At 40.5% G+C, this 24,508-nt stretch overlaps 1 protein-coding gene across 9 annotated transcripts in view; it reads right to left on the bottom strand.

Moving 5' to 3' along the window:
• The window catches only part of LOC105727104 (collagen alpha-4(VI) chain-like), a 165,817-nt gene that overhangs the window by 64,405 nt on the left and 76,904 nt on the right, over positions 1-24,508 (bottom strand). For all 9 annotated transcript variants that reach the window (XM_064378676.1, XM_021674357.2, XM_064378677.1 and 6 more), the window contains 7 exons: positions 15,309-15,938; positions 10,174-10,719; positions 9,074-9,628; positions 4,731-5,065; positions 3,410-3,488; positions 1,303-1,448; positions 1,058-1,150 (listed from right to left, as the gene is read on the bottom strand). In XM_064378676.1, the coding sequence (XP_064234746.1) occupies positions 1,058-1,150; positions 1,303-1,448; positions 3,410-3,488; positions 4,731-5,065; positions 9,074-9,628; positions 10,174-10,719; positions 15,309-15,938 (2,384 nt within the window). The remainder of the gene's footprint in view (positions 1-1,057; positions 1,151-1,302; positions 1,449-3,409; positions 3,489-4,730; positions 5,066-9,073; positions 9,629-10,173; positions 10,720-15,308; positions 15,939-24,508) is intronic.

The raw sequence follows: 24,508 nt of genomic DNA, 5'->3' as shown, positions 1-24,508 counted from the left end.
CAGATGTGTTTATTTAGTCTAAAAGCTGGTCAATCAAACTTGGAAGGCATATTTTGTTTGTGATCAACAAAGATATAAAAGTCATTATGACTATCTACTGAATTCTAGCAAACAGAAACAGCACGGAAGTCAAAAATTTAAAATACTGCCTTCTTTGGCTTTAGCGGTACAGAAATAAGCTGCAAAGAAACATGTCAAAAAGCCCCCCAAACCTGATTTTCTGATTCTCCAATCTGATATAATGAATAACAACATGACAGGGAAAAATCTAATGCTAAGGCACTATTACAATTTATTTTTCAAACAGTAATTATAAACTTTATACTATCCTAAATTTAAAAGATTGGTCTGCAAAGCCCTGAAGAGCTCACTTCAACAACCTCATGGAAAATCTTTCAAAGAGAGCATGTAAAAAGATGGCACAAAGCCAATGGGTTTGACCCAACCTTACATGTGGGTTTGTGATTATACCCTCATCATAAAGTTTCAATCCCTGTGATAATGGAAACTTGCCAGCCCTGAATATCTGAGGATCATTTCTAATGAGATACTCTCCCTTAGAAGTGTTAAGTGGTAATTTTCCTATTGGTTAACCTAGAGTTAACAGAGATGCATATCTTTTCTCAGAGTTTGATGCTGTAGAAAGGACTGTTAGATGGGAAAGAGACATTTACTACTGTAAAGAAAGCAGATGTTGGACAAGTGGAAATCCAGCAGATAAGTGAAAACTTCCATGCAGCAGCAGAATTCGGGACATTATTTGTCAAATGAGCATAAGAAGGCAGCATAATATGGTGGAAATCATGGGGGACTTGGAGTCAGGGAGACATAGGAGCTTAAATCCCAAATGCATCTTCATAATGATGCCATTTTGGGAAAGTGATGTCACTTCTCTGAGCCTCAATTTCACATGTGTAAAATAATATCTACCTGAAAGTGTTTGTTAAGGGGGTAAAATTAGAAAATGCTGTTAAACACGTAACACAGAGCCTGGTATGTAGTGGGTACTGAAATATCTTCTCTCTCCTTCCTCCATTCACATCAGACAAATTCTTACCTTCCTCCCAGGACCCCCATAATCACCTCTGTACCCATCTTCTCCAAAACACTTTGCATATATATCACAGCACGTTCTTTCCACAATTGTGTCCTGGAAAACAGATTCATACCACATGCAATTTTTCTCATCTGTGTTAGTCTATATCACATTACACATTAAGAAGACAAAATTTTCTCAATGTTTTTAAAATTATTATAATTAATAGAACTTAGCAAAGGATGGTGTTTTTAAAAGGTACTTACAAGTTGCTTCAGTAAGATGCTTGGGAGGGATTGCAGTGTGATGCTCAGAGGTTGCTTATATGCAAACCCTCTGCCAAATTCCAGCTCCTGGAGCTCTTCTAATTTATGGACACCTTCCAGGCCAATGACTAGGAGTCCAGAGAATCCTTCATAATTTCAACAGGTGGGAGATTACTTTCATGTCTTTTGAATGGTCTATCTTTGTCTTAGCCCCACATACTCACGCATCATTCCACCATTCCCATAGCCTTCACTTGTCATGCCTCAAAGTGCATTTTGTACAGTTAAAGCTAGTTTGTGGCATGCCTTCTGGAAGAATTGGTCTGATACCTTTCAATCCCACCAGCTGAAAGTTAAGCAGAATCAGAAAGGACTCTCATAGCTCTCCTATAGCCCCAGTTTTGTCATTTCACAGATGGTTTTCAGCCCTCATTGTATTGTTACATCCTTCTAAGCCTATCTCTGAAGTCGACCTTTGGTTTACACTTAGGAATTGTGGCAGTCATTGTGGCTGCTCACAAATGTTCTGGTTTCCCTTCTTAAGGGCACATGATAGGACTGCACTTCTTCAGTCAGGATATAAACACTCATTGAGCCTCAATTCTCTACCTGTAAAATATCTAGCTTATGAAACTTACAAGTGACCGTATGGCTCACTCTAGCTAGTTAAATGTGAGCAGAGGTGACATGTGTTAATCCCCAGGAGAAATTTTAAGAGTAGTACACAATTTGCCCCATTTCCTTTCCCTTGCCACAGCAATTACAAAAACAGCTGTTGGGACAGAATCTCCTTCAGACTGAGCTCTTGAGTGGTGAGCAGGAGGCATAAGATGAATCTCTTCTTGTTACTTTAAGTCATTGAGACTTGGAGGTTGTTATCGCTGCATAATCTAGCCTATCTTACCAACGCAGGCATTAAGAGATCATCTCGATTTGTCCACAAAGCCAAAAGACAAATGAACAAAGGTATTTTGGAAATTCAACTGGAAAACACCTTGTTTGTCAAATTTCAAAACAAATATTACTGTTAATTGAACGGCAAATTCTTGGCACACACACACAAATAAGCTTTTTGCTATGGTAAACAAGCTGCTTGACAATTGTGTGGTTAAAAGTTGTGTACATATTATTAATTATTCCTTAAAACTAAATTATTTGAAATGGAATTGCTGATTTAGCATAGCTTGTAAGCAAAGTTTAGTCTCTTGTTACATACCCCAAAATCCCTTCCAGAAACCAGGCAACAATTTAAACTTCCAGTGACAATCTATGCAGTGAATTAAGATGGGAGCAAGGTGTCATAAAAAATATTCTAGCACATGATTAAACAATGGAAAACATCATCCCCAGAAGATGTTGAATATGCTCAGCTGAAGAGGAAAAAGGGTGAAAGGAACTTCAGCAAGTCAAGTTGCTGGTTGTTCATCCTTAGATTGCTTTAGAGTCTTTACATGGTACAAAGTGGGAATGGTGAGAGCCATCATGTACAGTTGAACAAGTTGTGCTGCACAAGAATACCCATCTGAGAGAGCAAATGCATGCCCAAATGTAGCCAGCATACCCTCACCACCCGGGAGCCCAGGAACAGCCTTGCATCCATCCAGCGTATTGGATGTCTTTCTCTAATTGCACAAAGATGCCATATGGACTAGCAGCAGGAGCGCTTGGAGATGGAGGAGGAAGAATGAAGAGTGAAGAGGGGAGAATTACAGTGCAAAGAGCAGGGCCCAGCTTTAGACTGACTTCAGAGTTTAGGGGAAAATGACATATGGACCCCAGACTGGCCTAAAAGAAAAAACAGTTCCTCCCACCATTGAAGTAGGAGGTGTACCTTCAAGCTTCCACCCTCAAAAGCTAGTCCTGTCTGAGTCAGAAGACCCCTGGTCAGTGTCAGGGACATTATTGAAGAAGGCAGGGAGTCTCAGACCCAAAACATCCTCTGGCTCATACAAAGAAGGAGACCAGGTGTCAGCCTCATGCGCACTGAGCTCCACGCACTAGGTGAGCATGTAGGAAGCTTCACAGAGTCCATTGCCATCTGGACAGCTGAGTGCCTCAGCTCCAGGGAGAGGAGGGAGGCCCACACTGGGCAACCCCATGCACTTACCTCTGCTATGGAGAAACTCCGATGTTTTCTTCAGTCTCTTTAAATCATCATCCAGTCCATCCGTAAATACTAAAAGGACCTGTTTTTTATGACAAAGTGTGGTGGCCGAGCCAGAGAGGGAGGGACGGAGAAAAGAGAGGTAGGAAGGAGGGAGAGTGGGGAAACAGGAGAAAAGGAAGGTAACGAGAGAGAGCCAGAGGAAAAGGGAGAGGGGGGAAGAAGGGAAAGAGGAGGGAAGGGAAGGAAGAAAGGGAAGGAGGGAGGAAGAAGCGAGGAAACAGAGGGGAAGGGGAGAAGGCATGCATAAAATGGATATTATGAATTGTATATTTCTTTAAAATGTAAGAATGAGTTTTTCTGGTTATACTCAGACTTTCACCCTGTTTCTTTTTACTTATTCTTTTATTACACATTCATCTTTATTTCAACCTCCCCATCTCCCTGGAAAAAAAAAAAGAGGATTTGAATCATCTGAACGTATTTAAAAATACCTTCCAAAAATGCTTACAATATTTATCCTTATCAACAAAAAAATACCAAAATATTAACAGAGTGCTGTGTGTGCATGTGTGGTGCGTGCAGTGTGGGCAGGGGTGGAGGGGAGGGGATGTGGGGATGGTTATTGCTATTTTCTGTTATACTTTGTAATGCATCTTCTACAATTGAAATGTGTTTATTTGCTCATAAATTTTTAATTTAAAATATGAATAAAAAAACATGGACAATACTAGCCAAAAAATACATCCATTGGATGCATGACTAAAGGAAAAGCTAAATGTAAGTTATGACGTTTGGGGATGTCATTTTTTAATAAACATCACATAAAATCTTTCCATCTCTGTGGACTTTTGTGAGTATATAGTTCAGAGACAGCAGAATGGAGGAAGAGGCTTGGGGGTGAGCTATACTAAATAGCTGTCACTAAAGACAGTTCAAGATGCTGACTGGAAAATAGCAATCCTACTTTAAATGGTAATGAGTGACCACAAAAAGCTAAGGAGTCTTAAAACACCATCCAAGTTGTCTTTGAAATGAATTTATGTTATGGAAGAATATGAATCACTAAACTGTGGGCAGCTTGAGAGCAGGGACTTTATTCTTATATTCCTACTAGCATTATTCAGCATAGAACCTCTATTGCTTAAAAAATACTTGTTGTTGAATGAAAACACATCTCTTGCTGGTTCTGATTAGGTAGCAGTATGGTTTTCCTCTATGCAAGATCTCCAGTGAAGAACAATTTAGTTGGCCTCAGTCACAAAGCCTTACCCATTCTACCCTACCTGATGGCTCCATAGCAAGAGTTCTCAGCATTTATTACCTTCACTTTAGCAGAAGAGAGATGAATAGCTTTATCTCCCAAGGACTGCAAAAAGTTCACATCCATATAGCTATTCTTGGCAGCCTGATGAACCAAGAACTTCTGGATGATCTCATAACTGTATTTTTCAAAGCCAGAGTCAAAGATAAGCTGGCCATTTGGGCCAGGAACCAAGTAGCGGAATCTTGGGTTGATCTGATCGGAAATGCCACAGCTGATGTTAGAAAGCAAGGCCAACTGTTGCGTCAGCTCTGGCAGTAAACTTTGAAGCTTCTGCTGAACTTGCTTTGAAGGCGTTGAGATATCAATTCCTACAGACAAATCCAGGTCGCATCCTTTGAAGGTGAATAAAATAAAATTAGTCATCTACAGGGGCATATCTAAGCCCAGAAGATATAGCCAAGCTAGTCCTAAAAGACAAACCCCCAGCCAACCCATGGAAGTATAAGCTGAATAATGGTAGTTTAAGTTTGGGGACTGTTTGTTACACAGAAAAAGCTAACTGATACAATACATACTGTTCCATACCTTTATGCCTCTGTAGATCCTATTCCATTCACTTAAACTGTATTTTCCCATCTTCCCACCCGAGTCTGGTCCTTCAAGTAGTAGTCAAGGGCCCACCTCACCCCACCCCACTCTGGTTTTTGTCCCCACTTCCTCACATTAAGTTATTAAATGTCCTTGCATGTCCATTGTTACTTTACTTGACCTTCTTCACTACTAAGCAAGGATTCCTCGAGAGTAGGGACTATGCCATCTAATTTTCCAATTGCCTAATACAGATGTTCATTAAATGTTTGACAAATCAATGAAGAAGGGAATAAAAATGAGCCTTGAGTCTCTTTCAGCAATAACCGGAACTATTTCCTTCTTTCCTGAAAGTGTTTTTCCTCTTCACCACCCATGCCTATACCTTGTTTCAGCAGCGTGGGAGCATATTAGAAAATGTCAGGAAAAAAAGTCACTCCCGATTTTCTGTTTTTTTCTGCCTAAAAATATTTAAGCCCTCTTGGGAAGGTTTTCTCTAGAATTTAAAGGCCCATTAATATTTCAGGCTATACCCATACACTTACCAGTGAATAATAAGATCACGTACAAAATTACACTGAGGACCAAAAGTTGATGGTCAGAGACACATCTGGGTTAGAATCTGGTTGAATGAATTAAAATATAACAACCATAAAAGAGCACCTATTAATTACTTCTGCACAACAAGCATAACTTAGGACTGTCCAAGGCAGTCCAGGACATGCAGACGTTTTCTCCTTAGACCATCACACACTAGAGTATGTGATGATGTAAGGATCTGTGTCTCCAACAGAATCTGTATACCTGTATCGGAATCTGCAAAACAAAACTGCAGACAGAGAGGAACAATTTGAGGGAAAATAAATATGTAGTAGATTGTTCACTAGTGAAAAAGGTCAAGAACAGTAGCTTAAAGTTTCCCAAAAACCTGAGATCAGAGCTGAGCCATAAGCGTTCAATCCCCTAAATATCATACTCCATGCTAGCTGCTAAGATATATTCCTGGAATTGCCAAGACAGAAAATGCCTTCCTCTCCTCCTTTCACGTAAAATACCTTGGTTTGGTTTGGTTTTTTTTAATGTGTAATTCAAAGTTATAAAAATGAGCTTTCACAGATGTAAATCCCATTTCTATATTGGACCTAATCTTAGAAAAAAAGGAATTTCCTTTTCGTAGTATGGCATATTATTCCAACATTTCTGATTCACATTTTCACCAGGAACATTTCCATCTGGCTCTCTTCTATAATTGACAAGTGCAACAAGCAATTTATTTCCCTGTTAATGGAGAGGAATAAATCTTGCCAGGTAATCTCTAAGGTCTTTTTCAGCTTTATGATTCTCGAGTTCTGTAATTAATTAGAGTCTAGCCCTTATTAAAGTGTCTAGCTAATTTCGTCAAAAAAGTTAGACAAAGTTGAAGATAGATAAACATAAATCCTAACTTACTATATGAGGCAAAATAAACTGAAAAGAGAAGCTGGAATCCTATATCTCTTCTTCTCCCCCAGTGTAATACCCACCCACATATAAACAAAAAATAGGACTTTGATGCCTAAAAAATCTGAACTACTTAATGTAGGACATACCATAATTCACGCTTCTTTCAAAAATAACTGTACATGTATATTCTTTTCAAATGATTTTCAAATCTGGCTAGATTGCTGCAAAGTAGTTATATTCTTTAGTCAATATAAGCAAAGATATTAATTTAATGTCCTAGAAAATTGGGCTTCAAATGTTTGATGGGATGCAGGGTTCTCATCCTAGTCCTCCAAAATTAAGCCTCTGTTTCCAAAATAAGACCTGGCCTGGGCCAGTCACAGTAGCTCTAACCTGCAATCTCAACACTTTGGGAGGACAAGGAGGAAGGATTGTTTGAGTCTAGGAGTTCAAGACCAGCCTTTATAACACTAGAAGACTCTGTCTCTACGTAAAATTTAAAAACTAGCTGGTGTCCACTCGCTTGTGGTCCCAGCTAGAGGTGAGAGGATGGCTTGAGCATGGGAGGTTAAGACTGCAGTGAGCCTTGAACATGCCACTGCACTCCAGCCTGGGTGACAGAGTGAGATCCTGTCTTAAAATTTAAAAACAAAACAAAATCAACAAACAAACAAAAATCTTGGTCCAAGTAAGGCCCTGGCTTCTCAGAGAGAGGCTTCATAGGCATACATAATGCTTAGCGGTTGGACTTCTGGCACCAAACTGCAGGGGAATTCAAACCCTGCCTCTATTACTTCCCATCTATGTTTCTTAACCTCTCCCTGCTTGTTTTTTATTTTTCATCTGGAAATTGAGTATCATAATGATAGCATCTGCTTCACATGGGTTTGATGTGAACACTAGATGAATGTATGCCATCTAACACATTAGAAATAGTGCTTTGCATTCAACCTTGAGTATAAAAAAAAAAAAAAAGGAAAAAATAGTGCTACATACATAATGGGAAAAAACAAGTAGGAATGTTGATTGTGCCCCGCCTGGAGCCTGCCTGCCTTTAGAGTGCCAGTTAGATGGAATAAAACACGTCCTTCTTACTTGAGTCTTCTATTACTCATAGGTAAAAACATCCTACCTGGTAAGAGGATTTTTCTTAAAATACTGCTTTTTATCTCAGACTTGTTGTGAGAAATCAAGTAAAATAAAGGGTGAGAAAGTGCTCTGTAAATGTCAAAAGCCCATATTCTGCCTCCCAGCAGAAGGCTGAAGGTGGCGGGACCTCATCAAGAGGCACACAGTTAAGTAAGTGCATAGAGATGAGTAGCCTCTTCTTTCCAGTCTAAAACTCCAAAAAAAAAAAACCTTCTAGATCCAATTAAATGCACATCTATTTAGGAACATAATAACAAAATCATCTCCTATATGTACATGATCACTTGAAGGAATTTTGAGCCTTATGGGTTCTATTATATGTTCTTTGATATGATTCTATACTATGCTTTATTATAATTCATTGTACCATTCTATCACATTCCGTGCTATCCTGTAATATACCATACCATACATATTATTATTTCACTATACTGTGCTGTATGATGCTTCATTGTAGTAGACTATACTATCCTACAACTCAAAGTATCATGAGGACCTGCAAAATCTGCATCACCTGGGAGCTTGTTAGAAATGCAGAATGCTGATCTGCTGAATTCAGAATCTGCATTCTAACAAGATCCCTAGATGATTCAAATGTGTTTAAGTTTGGGAGGTCTTCAATCACCTGCTGAAAAGCAAGTCTTAAGGAAGAAAAGTGGACCCAGACCGTCAAAAGGAACAACCCCTGCCTTTGGGCCTTGCTGCTTTGGATAAAGACTTGAGAAGACAGAATGGGATTAAGGATGACATTGGCCGTATGGAAGATTGGCAACAAAGTAGACATATCCCTGTACAGAGTCTCATAGAGAAAACACTATATTCTGTTTCATAAGAGAAGCTGTCTAACTGACATTATTCTCTCTGCTTCTGTTTCCCTCTTGACATGGCCAAACCTTCAGCAAGTTGTGTTTACACATTCCAATCTGGTTTTGTCTATGCTACAAGGAATAAAAGGAGGAGTGTGAGGACTTCCTAGAGACAGAGTTCCAAGAAGGTTCGCGCCTTCAGAAGCCACAGTGGTGACAACCATGGGAATGATTAAAAGAATCACCAGGGGAAGGTAAACAACAGCGTCAGGAGTTCAGGCCCTACAGGGTGATCTACTGCTCCCCTCCTTGCCTAGTTAGAAGGATCAGAGTTTTACTTTATTAAGAGAGCCAGTGGGATCCCTAACACCTACGATGAGCTTGTGGATCAAATAACAATTATCTGTCACTCACCTTGTGGATCACAGACCTTAGAAAGAATTTCCTTCTCCAGGTTCTGCAGGACCTCAAAATCTACATCATAGTACACTTTGTCCTCATCATTAGTGATCTCCAAAAGCTGCGATTTTTTGGCTTCTCCCACCCCAATGGCAAAAATAATTATGTTTTTGTCCCTGAGGGCTTTGGCTGGTATGATTACATTATCCTGGGCAACCCCATCGGTGATCACAATCAGATATTGTTGAACACTGGGTCTCCCTCCTTTTGAACTGTCAAAAAAAGGCAGAGTGAAATTCAGAGCTTTCCCAGTGCGGGTGCCATCACGCATCTGCTGAACATCAAAGATGGCGTTGTAAATGTCCACCTTTGAGGAGTATCGGTTGAGCCTGAATTCTTCCTGTGGGGTTGAGCTGAACTGCAAAAGGCCAATTTGAATGCCATCAGTACCAATATTAGATTGGTTCACCATGATCTCCACAAATCTTTTCATCCTTTCAAAGTCTTCTGGGGAGATAGATTCTGAACCATCTATCAGGAAGACAATGTCAGCTTTACTATTCTTACAGGCTGGGGAAAAAGGAAGCAGAATAGAACATTCATTAGGAATCTGAAAAAAAAAAGAATCTGAAACCAATTAATTACAAGCTCAAAGGGACAGTCTGGAATGGCATATATACAACATGAAAACATTTTAGAAAGGAGTGGAAGAGGAATCCAATGAAGCAAATATTCTGCAACCCAGTAGAGTTGCTCTGCAATTCAGAGTAGTCTCAAAATAAGACACAGCTGTATGATAAATATATAAAACTTGACCATCTCGCTTCACTCTAGGTTATGGTCATTTTGAATGTTCAATACTAAGTTGCCAACCAGTGAATCCATGATTAAAGAATGAAGCTGGCTGGGCGTGGTGGCTCACACTTGTAATCCTAGCACTATTGGGAGGCCGAGGCAGGAGGATCGCTTGAGCCCAGGAGTTCAAGACCAGCCTGGACAACACAGCGAGACCCTGTGTTGTGGGGAAAAAGGGATAAAAGAATGAAGCTTATTTAAATAGATCAGGTACATATCCTCAGAGAGGCGGGAGATGAGATCAAAGAAGAAAGCCTTACCCTCTGAGGAGCAGATGTCCCGTACCACTTCTTTTTGTATGTCCTTCAGTAAATCGAACTCATACACAAAAAAAATCTTGTCTTTAGCTATTTCCTTGAGCTCATCAATGTTAGCTTCTCTTACTCCAATGGCATAAATGATAACTCCACTTGCCCTCAACCTTTCTGCAGCGTCAGCCACCGGGTCTGAAGATTTACCATCAGTGATGACTATAAGATATCGAGCGACATTGATTCGGGCAGTGTCTGCAAACACTTGAGTCATGTTGTTCAAGGCCTCACCAGTCGTGGTACCACCTCCCCCCTGCTGGATGTTGTCAATGGCTACCTTCAGCTCTGCCACAGTGGGATACTGGCTGAGGACAAATTTACTTTTAATTTCATCTGAGTACTGAATGACTCCAAACTGTACTCTGTCGGGCCCAATCTGGAACATCTTTATCACTTCATTCATGAACGCTTTCATGTCAAGAAAAGCTTCTGGATAGATGCTGCCAGACCCATCAATAAGGAAGTAAATATCTGCCTTTTGGATGTGCACACAACCTAGGTGACAAAAAGAAGCAAGAACCCATCATAACAGAGTCTGAGATGGTGAAGAACCAGAGCGTCGATCCCAGTCTCCACCCATATTCCCTCAGTACTCTCTGTTCCCTTGACAGCACCTGTGACTCTGCCTACGGGTACTCTTTGGCCAACAGCATGATCAGCCAGCACACTGGGAAGACTAGAATGCCTGAGAGTCAGTCTGGAAGCAGCCACCAAGCAATAATTGGCAGAGGTTTGTGGATAAAGACCCCAGCTCCCTTGTTCTTTGCATAGAACCACTCTGAGGTAAGTCCTGCATGGTTTCCGAGTCCCCAGTTGCCTGTAGCAATAACCTGTAGGTTACTCCTCACCCTAAATTGGTGCTTAAATCTCCACTCTCCTATCAGTATCCCCTGGGATCACCACCCAGATAAATAATTTGCATCCAAATCATTGTCTCAGAGTCTGCTTCTGATGAACCCGTCTTAAGACATAAAGTAAATATAACTTGATATTTCTCAAATAGGGAAGTTAAGGAAATGAGTAATATCAGAGCACATTTGAAGCTATGAATTGTCTCAGATTCTGTTATTCCTGCCTCCCATCCAAGTTGTATTTTTTAAGTACATGGGCGAAAGTGTGTACATCCTGAAATGTAATTTAATTTAATAATTTGACTTAAGTTAATTTAAAACATTCTCTATTAAATGAGCCTGAATTAGGACAACAGATGCTGCTGAGGATATAAAGAAACAGGAATGCTTTTACACTGTTGGTGGAAATGTAAATTAGTTCAGCCATTGTGGAAGACAGTATGGCGATTCCTCAAGGATTTAGAGCCAGAACTATCATTTGACCCAGCAATCCCATTACTGGGTATCTACTCAAAGGAATATAAATCATTCTACTATGAAGACACATGAACATGTATGTTTATTGCAATACTATTTCCAATAGCAATGACATTGAACCAACCCAAATGCCCATCAGTGATAGAATGGATAAAGAAAATGTGACACATATACACCATGGAATACTATACAGCCATAAAAAAGGATGAGTTTATGTCCTTTGCAGGGACATGGATGAAGCTGGAAGCCATCGTCCTCAGCAAACTAACACCAGAACAGAAAACCAAACACCACATGTTCTCACTTATAAGTGGGAGTTGAACATTGAGAACACATGGACCCAGAGAGGGGGACTACACACACCAGGGCCTGTTGAGGGGTGGGGGGCTGAGGGGAGGGAACTTAGAGGACGGGTCAATAGGTGCAGCAAACCACCATGACACACATATGCCTATGTAACAAACCTGCACATTCTGCATATGTATCCTGCTTTTTTTTCTTTTTAGAAGAAATTCTTTTTAAAAAGAGTCTGAATTAAATGAGTCATCTTATGTTAACGCCAGCCTCCAGGGCAAGTGGCTCTACATTTAATCCTGTCTCCTCGGTCGCTAGCGTGCTTGGCCCCCATGCATCTCAGTTTCCTGATCTATCAAATGAGGATGTTGACACCTACTCAATAAGCTTATTGTAAAGAGACAGTAATATCATGTAAACACAGCAGAGTTCAGCATTAGAGATGTAGGGTTAAGAGTACCGGGTGTTTTATTTTTGTCATCAAGCAGATTCAAAAAAAAAAAAAACTTTTCTCCACTCCCTCTCAACAAGGGCACAATAAGGGCAGGCCAGGCTTGAGTTATTAATCTCTGGATCCCCTTGACCCCAGGAAGAGTCTTTTCATTTTCTTGGCTGAAAGAGAAGTGGTCTGAGGTAGGAATTGGGCTCCCCGGCTCAGGTCTTCATGTGGGAGGGCCTGGGTCCATGCAACATATGGGCCATACTTATATTACAAAAAAACTTGTTTATATGAACGAAATTCAAATGTAATTGAGTGTCCCATATTTCATCTGGCAATGCTACCCTAGAGGGTCATGCATTGGAAAGGAGTGTAGCTTAGAGCGAGTAGAGAAAGGAGTCATTTACCCCACAGTAAGTATTTGCTAAATTCTGGAGAGTAGAGAGCAGATTACAGAAAAATAAGGCAAAAACCCAAACTTTGCTGGAACCCAGCATCCACCGCTGATACTTAGATGGCTGCCTGGCATCAGAGAAAAGGACCACTGTGCAGGAAAGGGCATCTCTGCAGCCAGCCCAAGGAGGCTTCATTACAGGAGAGCCCAAGGAGGCTTCACTATAGTCCAGGGCCCTTGGATTGTCTAAATATTGCCTGCACTGTACATTCTTGTCAGTCTTAGCAGAAGGAGATATTGGGGGAAAAGAGAAAGGGAATATTTCTTACAGTATGGAGGCTGCCGAGCATTCACATAAATTATATACATAAAATGCTTGGCAGAGTATCTGACACATGGCAAATGACCAATAAATAATAGATATTATGATCATTGTGATCAGCCAAGACAAAATTCTGGTAAAATCATCATAGCTTCTATTTACCTCTAGGCTACCCCCTTCCCCAACCCTTCTAGACTTTGGGCTACTTTTTCTGATTGCAAGTTTCTTTTTAGCTTCTCTGCAGTCTCAAAGAGAAACCAACTCTCAGCTCTTCATACTGTGAACTAGCGGGGTTCCTCTTCCCTCCTTCTCATCTACAGAATATAGGCAGGGAGCACAAATGGAAATGAAACTCATATTCAACAGTTTTGTTTCTCATTCCCAGAACAGAGAAAGGAACTAAAAATATAGGTCAAAGAGAAGGATAGGAATTTATTTAGATATTTCAAATCCAGACCTCAGCACGAGTAATCAAGAAATTACCAGATCACTCAGTATTTGTTTAACAAGAAAAAAAGCTCAGTGATTTTCCCTTGAAGACATAATCACAGCCTTGAATTTTTACCTCAATTACATACATTTCAACGATTCTAATTTAAATCTATGATTCTAATTTGAATCTAAGAAATACTAGCATGGGTAGACAAAAATAGATAAGACAGACACAAAGATTTTCCTAACAGCCAGTAAGTGGCAAATCTAGGATTTAAAATTTAAACATTAATATGCCAAAGTGCATACACTTAACCACTGTGTTTTTTCTGGTGTGTGTGTTTTTTTAAAAACTGCATGTGTAATAGGAACTCTCCTGACCAAACTCCACTTTAGTAACTCACCAGGTAAACCAATGTTCTCCCTTTCCTCCGTAAAGCACAAGTGATGCTCCCATAAAACATTGAGAACCTGAAGTTCCACTTCACCCACTGAAAGAATAAGCTTAACAAGATGAAGGCAGATTTGTCCCTAGCTTGTTTATGGCAGTTTTGTTGTTATAATTACATAATTAATCAAATATGTGCAAATCAATAGGATATGAGCATGACTAAAAGAGGTTTATTGCATCTGTGAAAACCAGGTTAAGTGCTTTAAAAAGGCTCAATAAAAGAAAGCTGTTTTAAAAAAATTTGCCAGTGTTCTAGATAGCATTACAAAAGATTTCATTTTTAAGATTATAAAAATCAATAGCTATTTCTGTTTCTGTTTTGAATTGTTTCAAAAGTCTTTCCCCTTTAAGGAAACTGAAACTGGAAATTATATATAACATAATATTGGACGGTTTATTTAAAAAAATACATCAAATCCGGGAGAAATGCCAGATATAGGTGAAGGGGAGGAAGGCAGCAAATCACACTGCCACGTATGCACCTATGCAACAACCTTGCATGTTTTTCACATTTACCCCAAAACCTAAAATGCAATAAAAAAATAAAAAATAAACAGGAGGAAAATAAATAAATACATACATACATACATGAAATCCAATCAGCAGGGCTCATACTCAAATAAGCTTTGGCCCTATACCAAAAGATTGGCAAATTAACATTCACTTATTAAGTATTTTTTTTTATTTCAAGTATGTAAGAAACAATAGTTTATGAGGAAAAAATAAATAAAATTTTTAAAATTCAAGTATGTTTGTATCCTCTTTAAAGTAGTTGCCTGCTTAAATGACTTAAGATTTGATCAAGCCAAATTTGGTTTCTTAGGGCTTCTACTGTAAATACCTTCGTCAAACTGTTAAAACAGAAGGGGGCTAGGCATGGTGGCTCACACCCATAATTTCACAGCTTTATGAGGCAAGAGGATGGGTCACTTGAGGAAAGAAGTTGGAGACCAGCCTGGGCAACATAATGAGACCCTGTCTCTGTGAAATATTTTAAAATCAGCTGAGTATGGGGGTGAGTCCAAGATACTTAGGAGGTAGTCCAAGCTACTTAGGAGGGTGAGGTGTAAGGATCACTTGAGTTCAAGGTTACAGTGAGCTATAATTGCGCCCCTGCACTCCAGTCTGGGCAAAAGAGCAAGATCTTGTCTTTAAAAAAAAAAAAGTAAAATTTGTATATATTTTAAAAGGGATGAAGGATAAGATAGGAGGTGCTGGAAATGTTGCCTTTTTACTTCATAGTCTCCTGCATTGTTTGGCATCAAGATAAAGTTTTTATACATTTCTGTTTCTGGTTTTTTAATGAATTGACTTCAAAATCTTTTCTTCGTTGGAGGATAGAGGATATGGGTACATGGAGCAACTAAAAAACTTAAGAAAGGTTTTTTGTTTAAAAATATCTAATTTGGAAAAGACCCTCCTACCTTCCTGTATGGGATAGCTCTTCCCACTAACAGAAACTTGGCTGTCCACAATCTCAGGGCAGAGCTGGTTTGTAAGCTTGCTTCCTACTATGGAGAGCTGCAAAAAGGATTCCAGGGGGACTGAATGCTTCCAAGGAGGATATGATGCCATCTTCTCCAGGTCCTTACTCTCTGAGACATCCTGGGTGCCCACTGCATAGATGGTGACCCCTGCTCTTCGGAGGCGAGAAGCAGGTCCAGATACACTGTCTTGGGAGACATTTTCCATGATGACCAGAGCTATCTGCTGCACACCGTGGCTGGATCGGCTACCCTTCTCCTGAATGAAAACCTCATTCCTCAGGAAATCTAATGCAGCACCAGTCTTCGTCCTTCCTCTTCTTTCACGGTAGGTTAATTTGTCCAAATGCGCCAAGATTTCAGCTGGATTCTGAAATGTATCCAGTGAAAATTCAAGTCGTGGTTCCTTGCTGTAGAAGACCAAGCCAAATCTCACAGCATCAGGACGAATGCTTAGAGAACTGACAATGGTCTTTAGGAAATTGACAACTTGTTGGAAATTGGGTTGCCTAACCCTGCTAAATTCCTCAATGAGGAATACTAAGTCAGCCGGGATAGCAGTTGCACATGCTGCAAACAAACAAAATCAGAAAGAAGGGCTTTAGCATAATAATAAAGACAAATAATAAAGATTAATATATAAAAACTGCATTACGATGTATTTTGTATGTTACATACATATTTATTATTACAATTATAATAATATATACCATATGAACTTATATTTATACATCTTAGAATTTCATCAAAGACTTTATTTGGCATGATGGTCAAAGAATATCACAGGGTTCATACCTACTTCAGAAATTCTCATGTGAGACAGTATTCATATCACTTTCAAAATATTTAAATATATGAATATCGACAAAAAAAGTGCTTCAAGATTGCTTTTCAATTTATCTAAGTCCATCAGAAGCATCTGAGTCTTGACTAGTTTTTCTTCATTTTTCTAATTTCAAGAGACCCTGGGTCAAATTCTCTTTTACAGGCCTGAAATCTCCCGAAAAGATGAAAATTAATTGTGGCTGTTAATTTCTAAACTTGTCTCTGATCAATGTCATGTCATTTTAACAGTGGTAGCCTGAAATGTTGCAAATTTCTATGAAAAATCTTTATCCAAATATTAGGCTAGCTGGCTGCTTCATTTTGCTACAAAAGCGCCTTCTCTTCCACTTGCTCAAATGAAGGAATAAAACATAAAGTCTATTTGAGACAGTACCTATTGCAGGAAACCCACTGTGTCCACATAGTGTTGAGGTCCAGATCTGCTTTGATATAACAAAGCAGGAAACCTCCCTGGCAGAGAGCCAAAACCACACATGCAGAAAGCTTGAAACCACTGTGTAAACAGCTGAATACTGTAAAACAAGGTTTAGGGGCAATAGAATAACCTTTTAACGTCCTCTTTTCTCTCTTGATGTCCCAATATTTCCCCTGTGGTCCTTTTTTATAAAGAATCAAAATTCAATCCTAGATTTTAGAAGAGGGTGTTGTCCCTGATTTTAGCAAGTCTAAAACACCATCTCTAGAAACTCGACACATCTTTGACATCTCCCTTCCCTCACCTTCTTGTACCAAGTGCTGTTATTCTCCTTTCAAATTGTCTTCAGCATTCCTTCCTTTTCCTCATTATTAGAGCCACCCTTGGGCTGAGCCCAGACATCTTCTCCATGTGGCCGGATGACAGCTCAGTCTTAAAGTCCTTCTGAGTCTGAGGTGCCATTTGCCACCCAGCCTGCCCACTGAAGGTTTCCTTAAAGATTACTTTGGTCATGCCATTTTTTCTGCTTAAAAGCTGCCCACCAATTACTTCTAGTGTCTTTGGGATCCTGTAGTCAGGGTCTAACCTACCTAAACCAATTTCATCTCTCACTACTTCTGTACTCTTCCACTGACACGCATTGCCTCAGTTTTTAAATTTTCTTCCACACTCATCCCAACCATTCCCATTTCCACACCCTTACCATGTAGACCAGGTAACTGGCCCTTCTCCTTGCCCACAGTACCCTCCTGCTTCTCCTATATATTAAAATAATGCCTACTACCAAGGGACCAGTACAATTCCTTTGAGGCGACATCCTGTAGCGTGCCCTTTTTTTGTACCATCTAGTTCTGCTTAATGTAGCATCTCCATAAAGTGCTTCTTAATTCCTTACTACCTCTGCTTGGATTTTCCTCTTCTTGTTGCATATATGTTTGTCTTTTTTCTGCCCATAAAATTCCAAGGACCCCCAAGCTGTAGATATTGATAGGTCTGGCAGAGGTGTGACAATTAAGAGGAAGGAAAAATCAGCCACTTCTAGTTGTGGGACTCAAAGGATGCTTCATGAAGAGGGTAACTTAAGAACTGAAGGGTAAGTTTTGACTGTGGGTGTCACAAGCTGATATTATGGTGTATTCAAGAGCGGAGACAGAGATGAGAATGCATAGTATACACACAGCAAATGATGAGTAGTTCAGCTTGGCCTGTGAATAGAATGTGTACAAAGACCTAGCAGAGATAAGGCTCAGTGGTTCTCAGCCAACAGTACCTATCTCCCTGGGACATTTTGGAAATGTATGGGGATGTTTTGGATTACCATAATGATTCAGGGATGCTACTGGCAGAAACTAGGGATATTAAACCTCTGACAATGCACAGGACAATTCTACACTATGAATTGTCCTACCCAAAATGCCAACAGTATCTCCCTTGAGTGTCTTGGATGCCAACATAAGGAAGTACTTTATTTAATCTTTGGAGAGAAGCCTGAGTGCTATGGTAATTTAGATTCTTACTCAGAAATATTATCTCCTTACTCCTTATTTCCATGAGAAGATAAGCTTTTCTACTCTCTTGATGTCAGCATAGCTATATGACTTGCTTGAGCTGATGAAATGTTAGCAGATGATGCAGCCAAGGTTTGAGAAATGCTTATGCAATTGGTTTTCTCTCTGGTACCTCTTCAATTACCATGAGAAGAATATGCCCAGACTAGCCTGCTGATCTCAGGAATAAGATGAAAGATATGTGGAGCAGAGCCAAACCTAGATCAACCAACACCCAGCCAAATCCCAAATCTGTGAATGAGCTCAGATAATATCAGCAAAGCCTTTTGTTTGGGCCCAGCCAAGATCGGCTGTTTGTTGAATGATCTATGAAAATAAACAATTCGATTTTTGAGCTGAAACCTGACGAATGAGTAATATTCAGACATGCAAAGAACTGGGAAAGAATTACATGCCACGCCTTTCACAGTGCATGCCACTCTAGGCTCTTAACAAATATTTGTTCTTTTTGTGTGCTTCTTCCTTTCTTCTCTCTGCACAACCTTAGGTCACATCCTATCCTCTTCAAACCCTTTAAAAACTCTTTAGCGGGGTGTGGATCCAAGATGGCCAATTAGGAGGAAGTCGGGATTGCAGCTCCGAGAGAAGGCGCAGAGGGTGAGTGGACGCCACATTTCCAGACGTATTTTTACTGCCCACAGACCAGGAGATTCACAGGAGGAGGAGCCCCACGGGTCGCCAGCGCCGCTGGTCTGACTGGCGTGGCCTCTTGGCCTACACCCTGGGGCGGGGGGCAGTGGCTGGTTGAACAGAGTGAGAAAGACTGAGTCCCCTCTGAGCCAGCAAGGGGAGCTGAAGCAGGAAATCAAGCCAGGAGACTCCTGGGCAAGGGCGCACCACGAATATCAGAGCCACTGCTTCGACTGATGCAGTGGCTCACAGGGCAGCAGATTTTTACTGCCCACAGACCAGGAGATTCACAGATGGAGGAGCTCCACAGGTCGCCAGCGCCGCTGGTTGGAACAGAGTGGCCGCTCAGCCAACACCTGGGGCAGGGGACAGCGGCTCCTTGTGCAGAGTGAACAAGACTGGGTCCCCTCTGGGCCAGCAAGGGGAGCTGAGGCAGGGAGTCAAGCCAAGAGATTCCCGGGCAAAGAGGGCGCCACGGGAAGCACAGCTGAACCCAGGACGGTCCAGCTCAGTGGGGGAGGGGCGTCCCCCACTGGGAAACACCCTGCAGTTCCCAGGGCAAGTTGCCGTAACCAAGGTAACCCGCCACTACAGAGACTCCGTCACTACAGGGGCGGGCCAACATAGCGGAAGCAGTTCTAACTACACCCATGTAAACAGGACTGCAGGGAAGTTCACACGGAAGCTGGGCGGAGCCCACAGCAGCTCAGCGAAGCCTCTGCAGGCTGAGTGTGACTAGGCTGCCACCTTGTGGGCAGGGAAAACGATAGCAAGACAGCGGGAAATCATAAAGCCCTAACTCCCTGGGACAGAACACCTCGGGGGAAGAAAAGGGGGTTTATGAGTTCAGCTGCTGCAGACTTAAAATTACCAAAACCAGAAAGACAGCAACTACAAAGTCGATAGGTGGATAAATCCACAAAGATGGGAAGAAACCAGCACAAAAAGGATGAAAACACCCAAAACCAGAACACCTCTCCTCCTACAAGGGAGCGCAACTCCTCACCAGCAAGGGAACAAGACTGGATGGAGAATGAGTGTGATGAAATGACAGAATCAGCTTTCAGAAAATGGATAATAAGAAACTTCCGTGAGCTAAAGGAACATGTTCTAACCCAATGCAAAGAAACTAAGAACCTTGAAAAAAGACTTGACAAAATGCTAACGAGAATGGACAACTTAGAGAGGAATATGAGCGAATTGATGGAGCTGAAAAACACAACACGAGAACTTCGCGAAGCATGCACAAGTTTCAACAGCCGAATTGACCAAGCAGAAGAAAGGATATCAGAAGTCGAAGATCAACTCAATGAAATAAAACGAGAAGGCAAGATTAGAGAAAACAGGGTAAAAAGGAATGAACAAAGTCAACAAGAATTATGGGACTATGTGAAAAGACCTAATCTACGTGTGATAGGTGTACCTGAATGTGATGAAGAGAATGCATCCAAGCTGGAAAATACTCTTCAGGATATTATCCAGGAAAACCTCCCCAACCTAGCAAGGCAGGCCAATATTCAAGTCCAGGAAATACAGAGAACACCACAAAGATATTCCTCTAGAAGAGCAACCCCAAGGCACATAATCATCAGATTCACCAGGGTCGAAATGAAGGAGAAAATACTAAGGGCAGCCAGAGAGAAAGGTCGGGTTACCCATAAAGGGAAGCCCATCAGACTCACAGCAGATCTCTCAGCAGAAACCCTACAGGCCAGAAGAGAGTGGGGGCCGATATTCAACATCCTTAAAGAAAAGAACTTTCAACCCAGAATTTCATATCCAGCCAAACTAAGCTTCATAAGTGAAGGAAAAATAAAATCCTTTGAGAACAAGCAAGTACTCAGAGATTTCATCACCACCAGACCAGCTTTACAAGAGCTCCTGAAGGAGGCACTACACATAGAAAAGAACAACCAGTACCAGCCACTCCAAAAACACACGAAATGGTAAAGAACATCAACATAATGAAGAATCTGCAGCAATCAATGGGAAAAACAGCCAGCTAGCATAAAAATGACAGGATCAAATTCACACAACAATATTAACCCTAAATGTAAACGGACTAAATGCCCCAATCAAAAGACACAGACTGGCAAATTGGATAAAAAGCCAAAACCCATCAGTGTGCTGTATCCAGGAAACCCACCACACATGCAAGGATACACAAAGGCTCAAAATAAAGGGATGGAGGAAGATTTACCAAGCAAATGGAGAACAAAAAAAAGCAGGAGTTGCAATTCTCATCTCTGATAAAATAGACTTTAAAGCAACAAAGATTAAAAGAGACAAAGAAGGACATTACATAATGGTAAAAGGATCAATGCAACAAGAAGAGCTAACGATCCTAAATATATATGCACCTAATACAGGAGCACCCAGATACATAAGGCAAGTTCTTAAAGACTTACAAAGAGACCTGGACTCCCACACAATAATAGTGGGAGACTTCAACACACCATTGTCAATATTAGACAGTTCAACGAGACAGAAAATTAACAAGGATATCCAGGATTTGAACTCAGACCTGGAACAAGCAAGCCTAATAGGCATATACAGAACTCTCCACCCCAAATCCACAGAATATACATTCTTCTCAGCATCACATCACACCTACTCTAAAATTGACCACATAATTGGAAGTAAATCACTCCTCAGCAAATGCAAAAGAACGGAAACCATAACAAACAGTCTCTCAGACCACAGTGCAATCAAGTTAGAACTCAGAATTCAGAAACCAACCCAGAACCGCACAGCCTCATGAAAAATGAACAACTTTCTCCTGAATGTTGTCTGGATAAACAATGAAATGAAGGCAGAAATAAAGATGTTCTTCGAAACCAACGAGAACGAAGACACCACATACCAGAATCTCTGGCACACATTTAAAGCAGTCTCTAGAGGAGAATATATAGCAATAAGTGCACACATGAGAAGAAAGGAGAGATCTAAAATTGACACCCTATCATCAAAATTGAAAGAGCTAGAGGAGCAAGATCAAAAAAACTCAAAACCTAGCAGAAGACAAGAAATAACTAAGATCAAAGCAGAATTGAAGGAGATAGAGACACGAAAAACCCTACAAAATATCAATAAATCCAGGAGCTGGTTTTTTGAAAAGATCAACAAAATAGACAGACCACTAGCCAGACTAATAAAAAAGAAAAGAGAGAATAACCAAATAGACACAATAAAAAATGATAAAGGGGATATCACCACAGATTCCACAGAAATTCAAACCATCATCAGAGATTATTACAAACAACTCTATGCACATAAACTAGAAAACCTGAAAGAAATGGATAAATTCCTGGACAGTTGCCTCCTCCCAAGCCTAAACCAGGAAGAAGTCAAAACCCTGAATAGACCAATAACAAGGGCTGAAGTCGAGGCAGCAATTAAGAGCCTACCACCCAAAAAAAGCCCAGGTCCAGATGGGTTCACAGCCGAATTCTACCAGACATACAAAGAGGAACTGATACCATCCCTACTGAAACTATTCCAAATAATCCAAAAAGAGGGAATCCTACCCAAATTATTTTATGAGACCAACATCATCCTAATACCAAAACCCGGCAGAGACTCAACAAGAAAAGAAAACTACAGGCCAATATCCATGATGAACATAGATGCAAAAATCTTCAATAAAATACTGGCAAGCTGATTGCAACAGCACATCAAAAAGCTTATCCACCATGATCAAGTAGGATTCATCCCGGGGATGCAAGGCTGGTTCAATATACGCAAGTCTATAAATGTAATTCACCACATAAACAGAACCAAAGACAAAAACCACATGATTATCTCAATTGATGCAGAGAAGGCCTTCGACAAAATTCAGCAGCCCTTTATGCTAAAAACTCTCAATAAACTAGGTATAGACAGGACATATCTCAAAATAATAAAAGCTATTTATGACAAACCGACAGCCAATATCATACTGAATGGGCAAAAACTAGGAAGCATTCCCTTTGAAATCAGGCACTAGACAAGGATGCCCTCTCTCACCACTCCTATTCAATATGGTACTGGAAGTTTTAGCCAGAGCAATCAGGCAAGAAAAAGAAATAAAGGGTATTCAATTAGGAAAGGAGGAAGTCAAATTGTCTCTATTTGCAGATGACATGATTGTATATCTAGAAGACCCCATCATCTCAGCCCAAAATCTCCTGAAACTGATAAGCAACTTCAGGAAAGTCTCAGGATACAAAATCAATGTGCAAAAATCACAAGCATTCCTATACACCAATAACAGACTTAAAGACAGCCACATCAAGAACGAACTGCCATTCACAATTGCTACAAAGAGAATAAAATATCTAGGAATACAACTAACAAGGAACGTAAAGGACCTCTTCAAGGAGAACTACAAACCACTGCTCAACGAAATAAGAGAGGACACAAACAGATGGAGAAACATTCCATGTTCATGGTTAGGAAGAATTAATATCGTGAAAATGGCCATACTGCCCAAAGTAATTTACAGATTCAACGCTATCCCCATCAAGCTACCAATGACCTTCTTCACAGAACTGGAAAAAACCACCTTAAACTTCATATGGAACCAAAAGAGAGCCCGCATAGCCAAGTCAATTCTAAGCAAAAAGAACAAAGCGGGAGGCATCACACTACCAGACATCAAACTCTACTACAAGGCTACAGTAATCAAAACAGCATGGTACTGGTACCAAAACAGAGATATAGACCAATGGAACAGAACAGAGGCGTCGGAGGCGACACAACATATCTACAACCACCCGATCTTTGACAAACCTGACAAAAACAAGCAATGGGGAAAGGATTCCCTGTTCAATAAGTGGTGTTGGGAAAACTGGCTAGCCATATGCAGAAAGCAGAAACTCGACCCCTTCCTGACACCTTACACTAAAATTGACTCCAGATGGATTAAAGACTTAAACATAAGACCTAACACCATAAAAACACTAGAAGGAAACCTAGGCAAAACCATTCAGGACATAGGCGTAGGCAAGGACTTTATGACCAAAACACCAAAAGCATTGGCAACAAAAGCCAAAATAGACAAATGGGACCTAATCAAACTCCACAGCTTCTGCATGGAAAAAGAAACAGTCAATAGAGTGAATCGGCAACCAACAGAATGGGAAAAAATTTTTGCAGCCTACCCGTCTGACAAAGGGCTGATATCCAGAATTTACAACGAGCTAAAACAGATTTACAAGAAAAAAGCAAACAAGCCCATTCAAAAATGGGCGAAGGATATGAACAGATACTTTACAAAAGAAGACATACATGAGGCCAACAAGCATATGAAAAAATGCTCATCATCACTGGTCATTAGAGAAATGCAAATCAAAACTACATTGAGATACCATCTCACGCCAGTTAGAATGCGATCATTAAAAAATCTGGAGACAACAGATGCTGGAGAGGATGTGGAGAAATAGGAACACTTTTACACTGTTGGTGGGAGTGTAAACTAGTTCAACCATCGTGGAAGACAGTGTGGCAATTCCTCAAGGACCTAGAAATAGAAATTCCATTTGACCCAGGAATCCCATTACTGGGCATATATCCAAAGGATTACAAATCGTTCTACTATAAGGACACATGCACACGAATGTTCACTGCAGCACAGTTTACAATAGCAAAGACCTGGAACCAACCCAAATGCCCATCGATGATAGACTGGACAGGAAAAATGT

The sequence above is a fragment of the Aotus nancymaae genome, unplaced genomic scaffold (assembly GCF_030222135.1).
Source record: "Aotus nancymaae isolate 86718 unplaced genomic scaffold, 86718_ANA_hifiasm-v0.15.2.pri h1tg000019l, whole genome shotgun sequence".
Taxonomy (NCBI): Eukaryota; Metazoa; Chordata; class Mammalia; order Primates; family Aotidae; genus Aotus; species Aotus nancymaae.
This window is presented reverse-complemented; position numbering and strand designations above follow the sequence as displayed.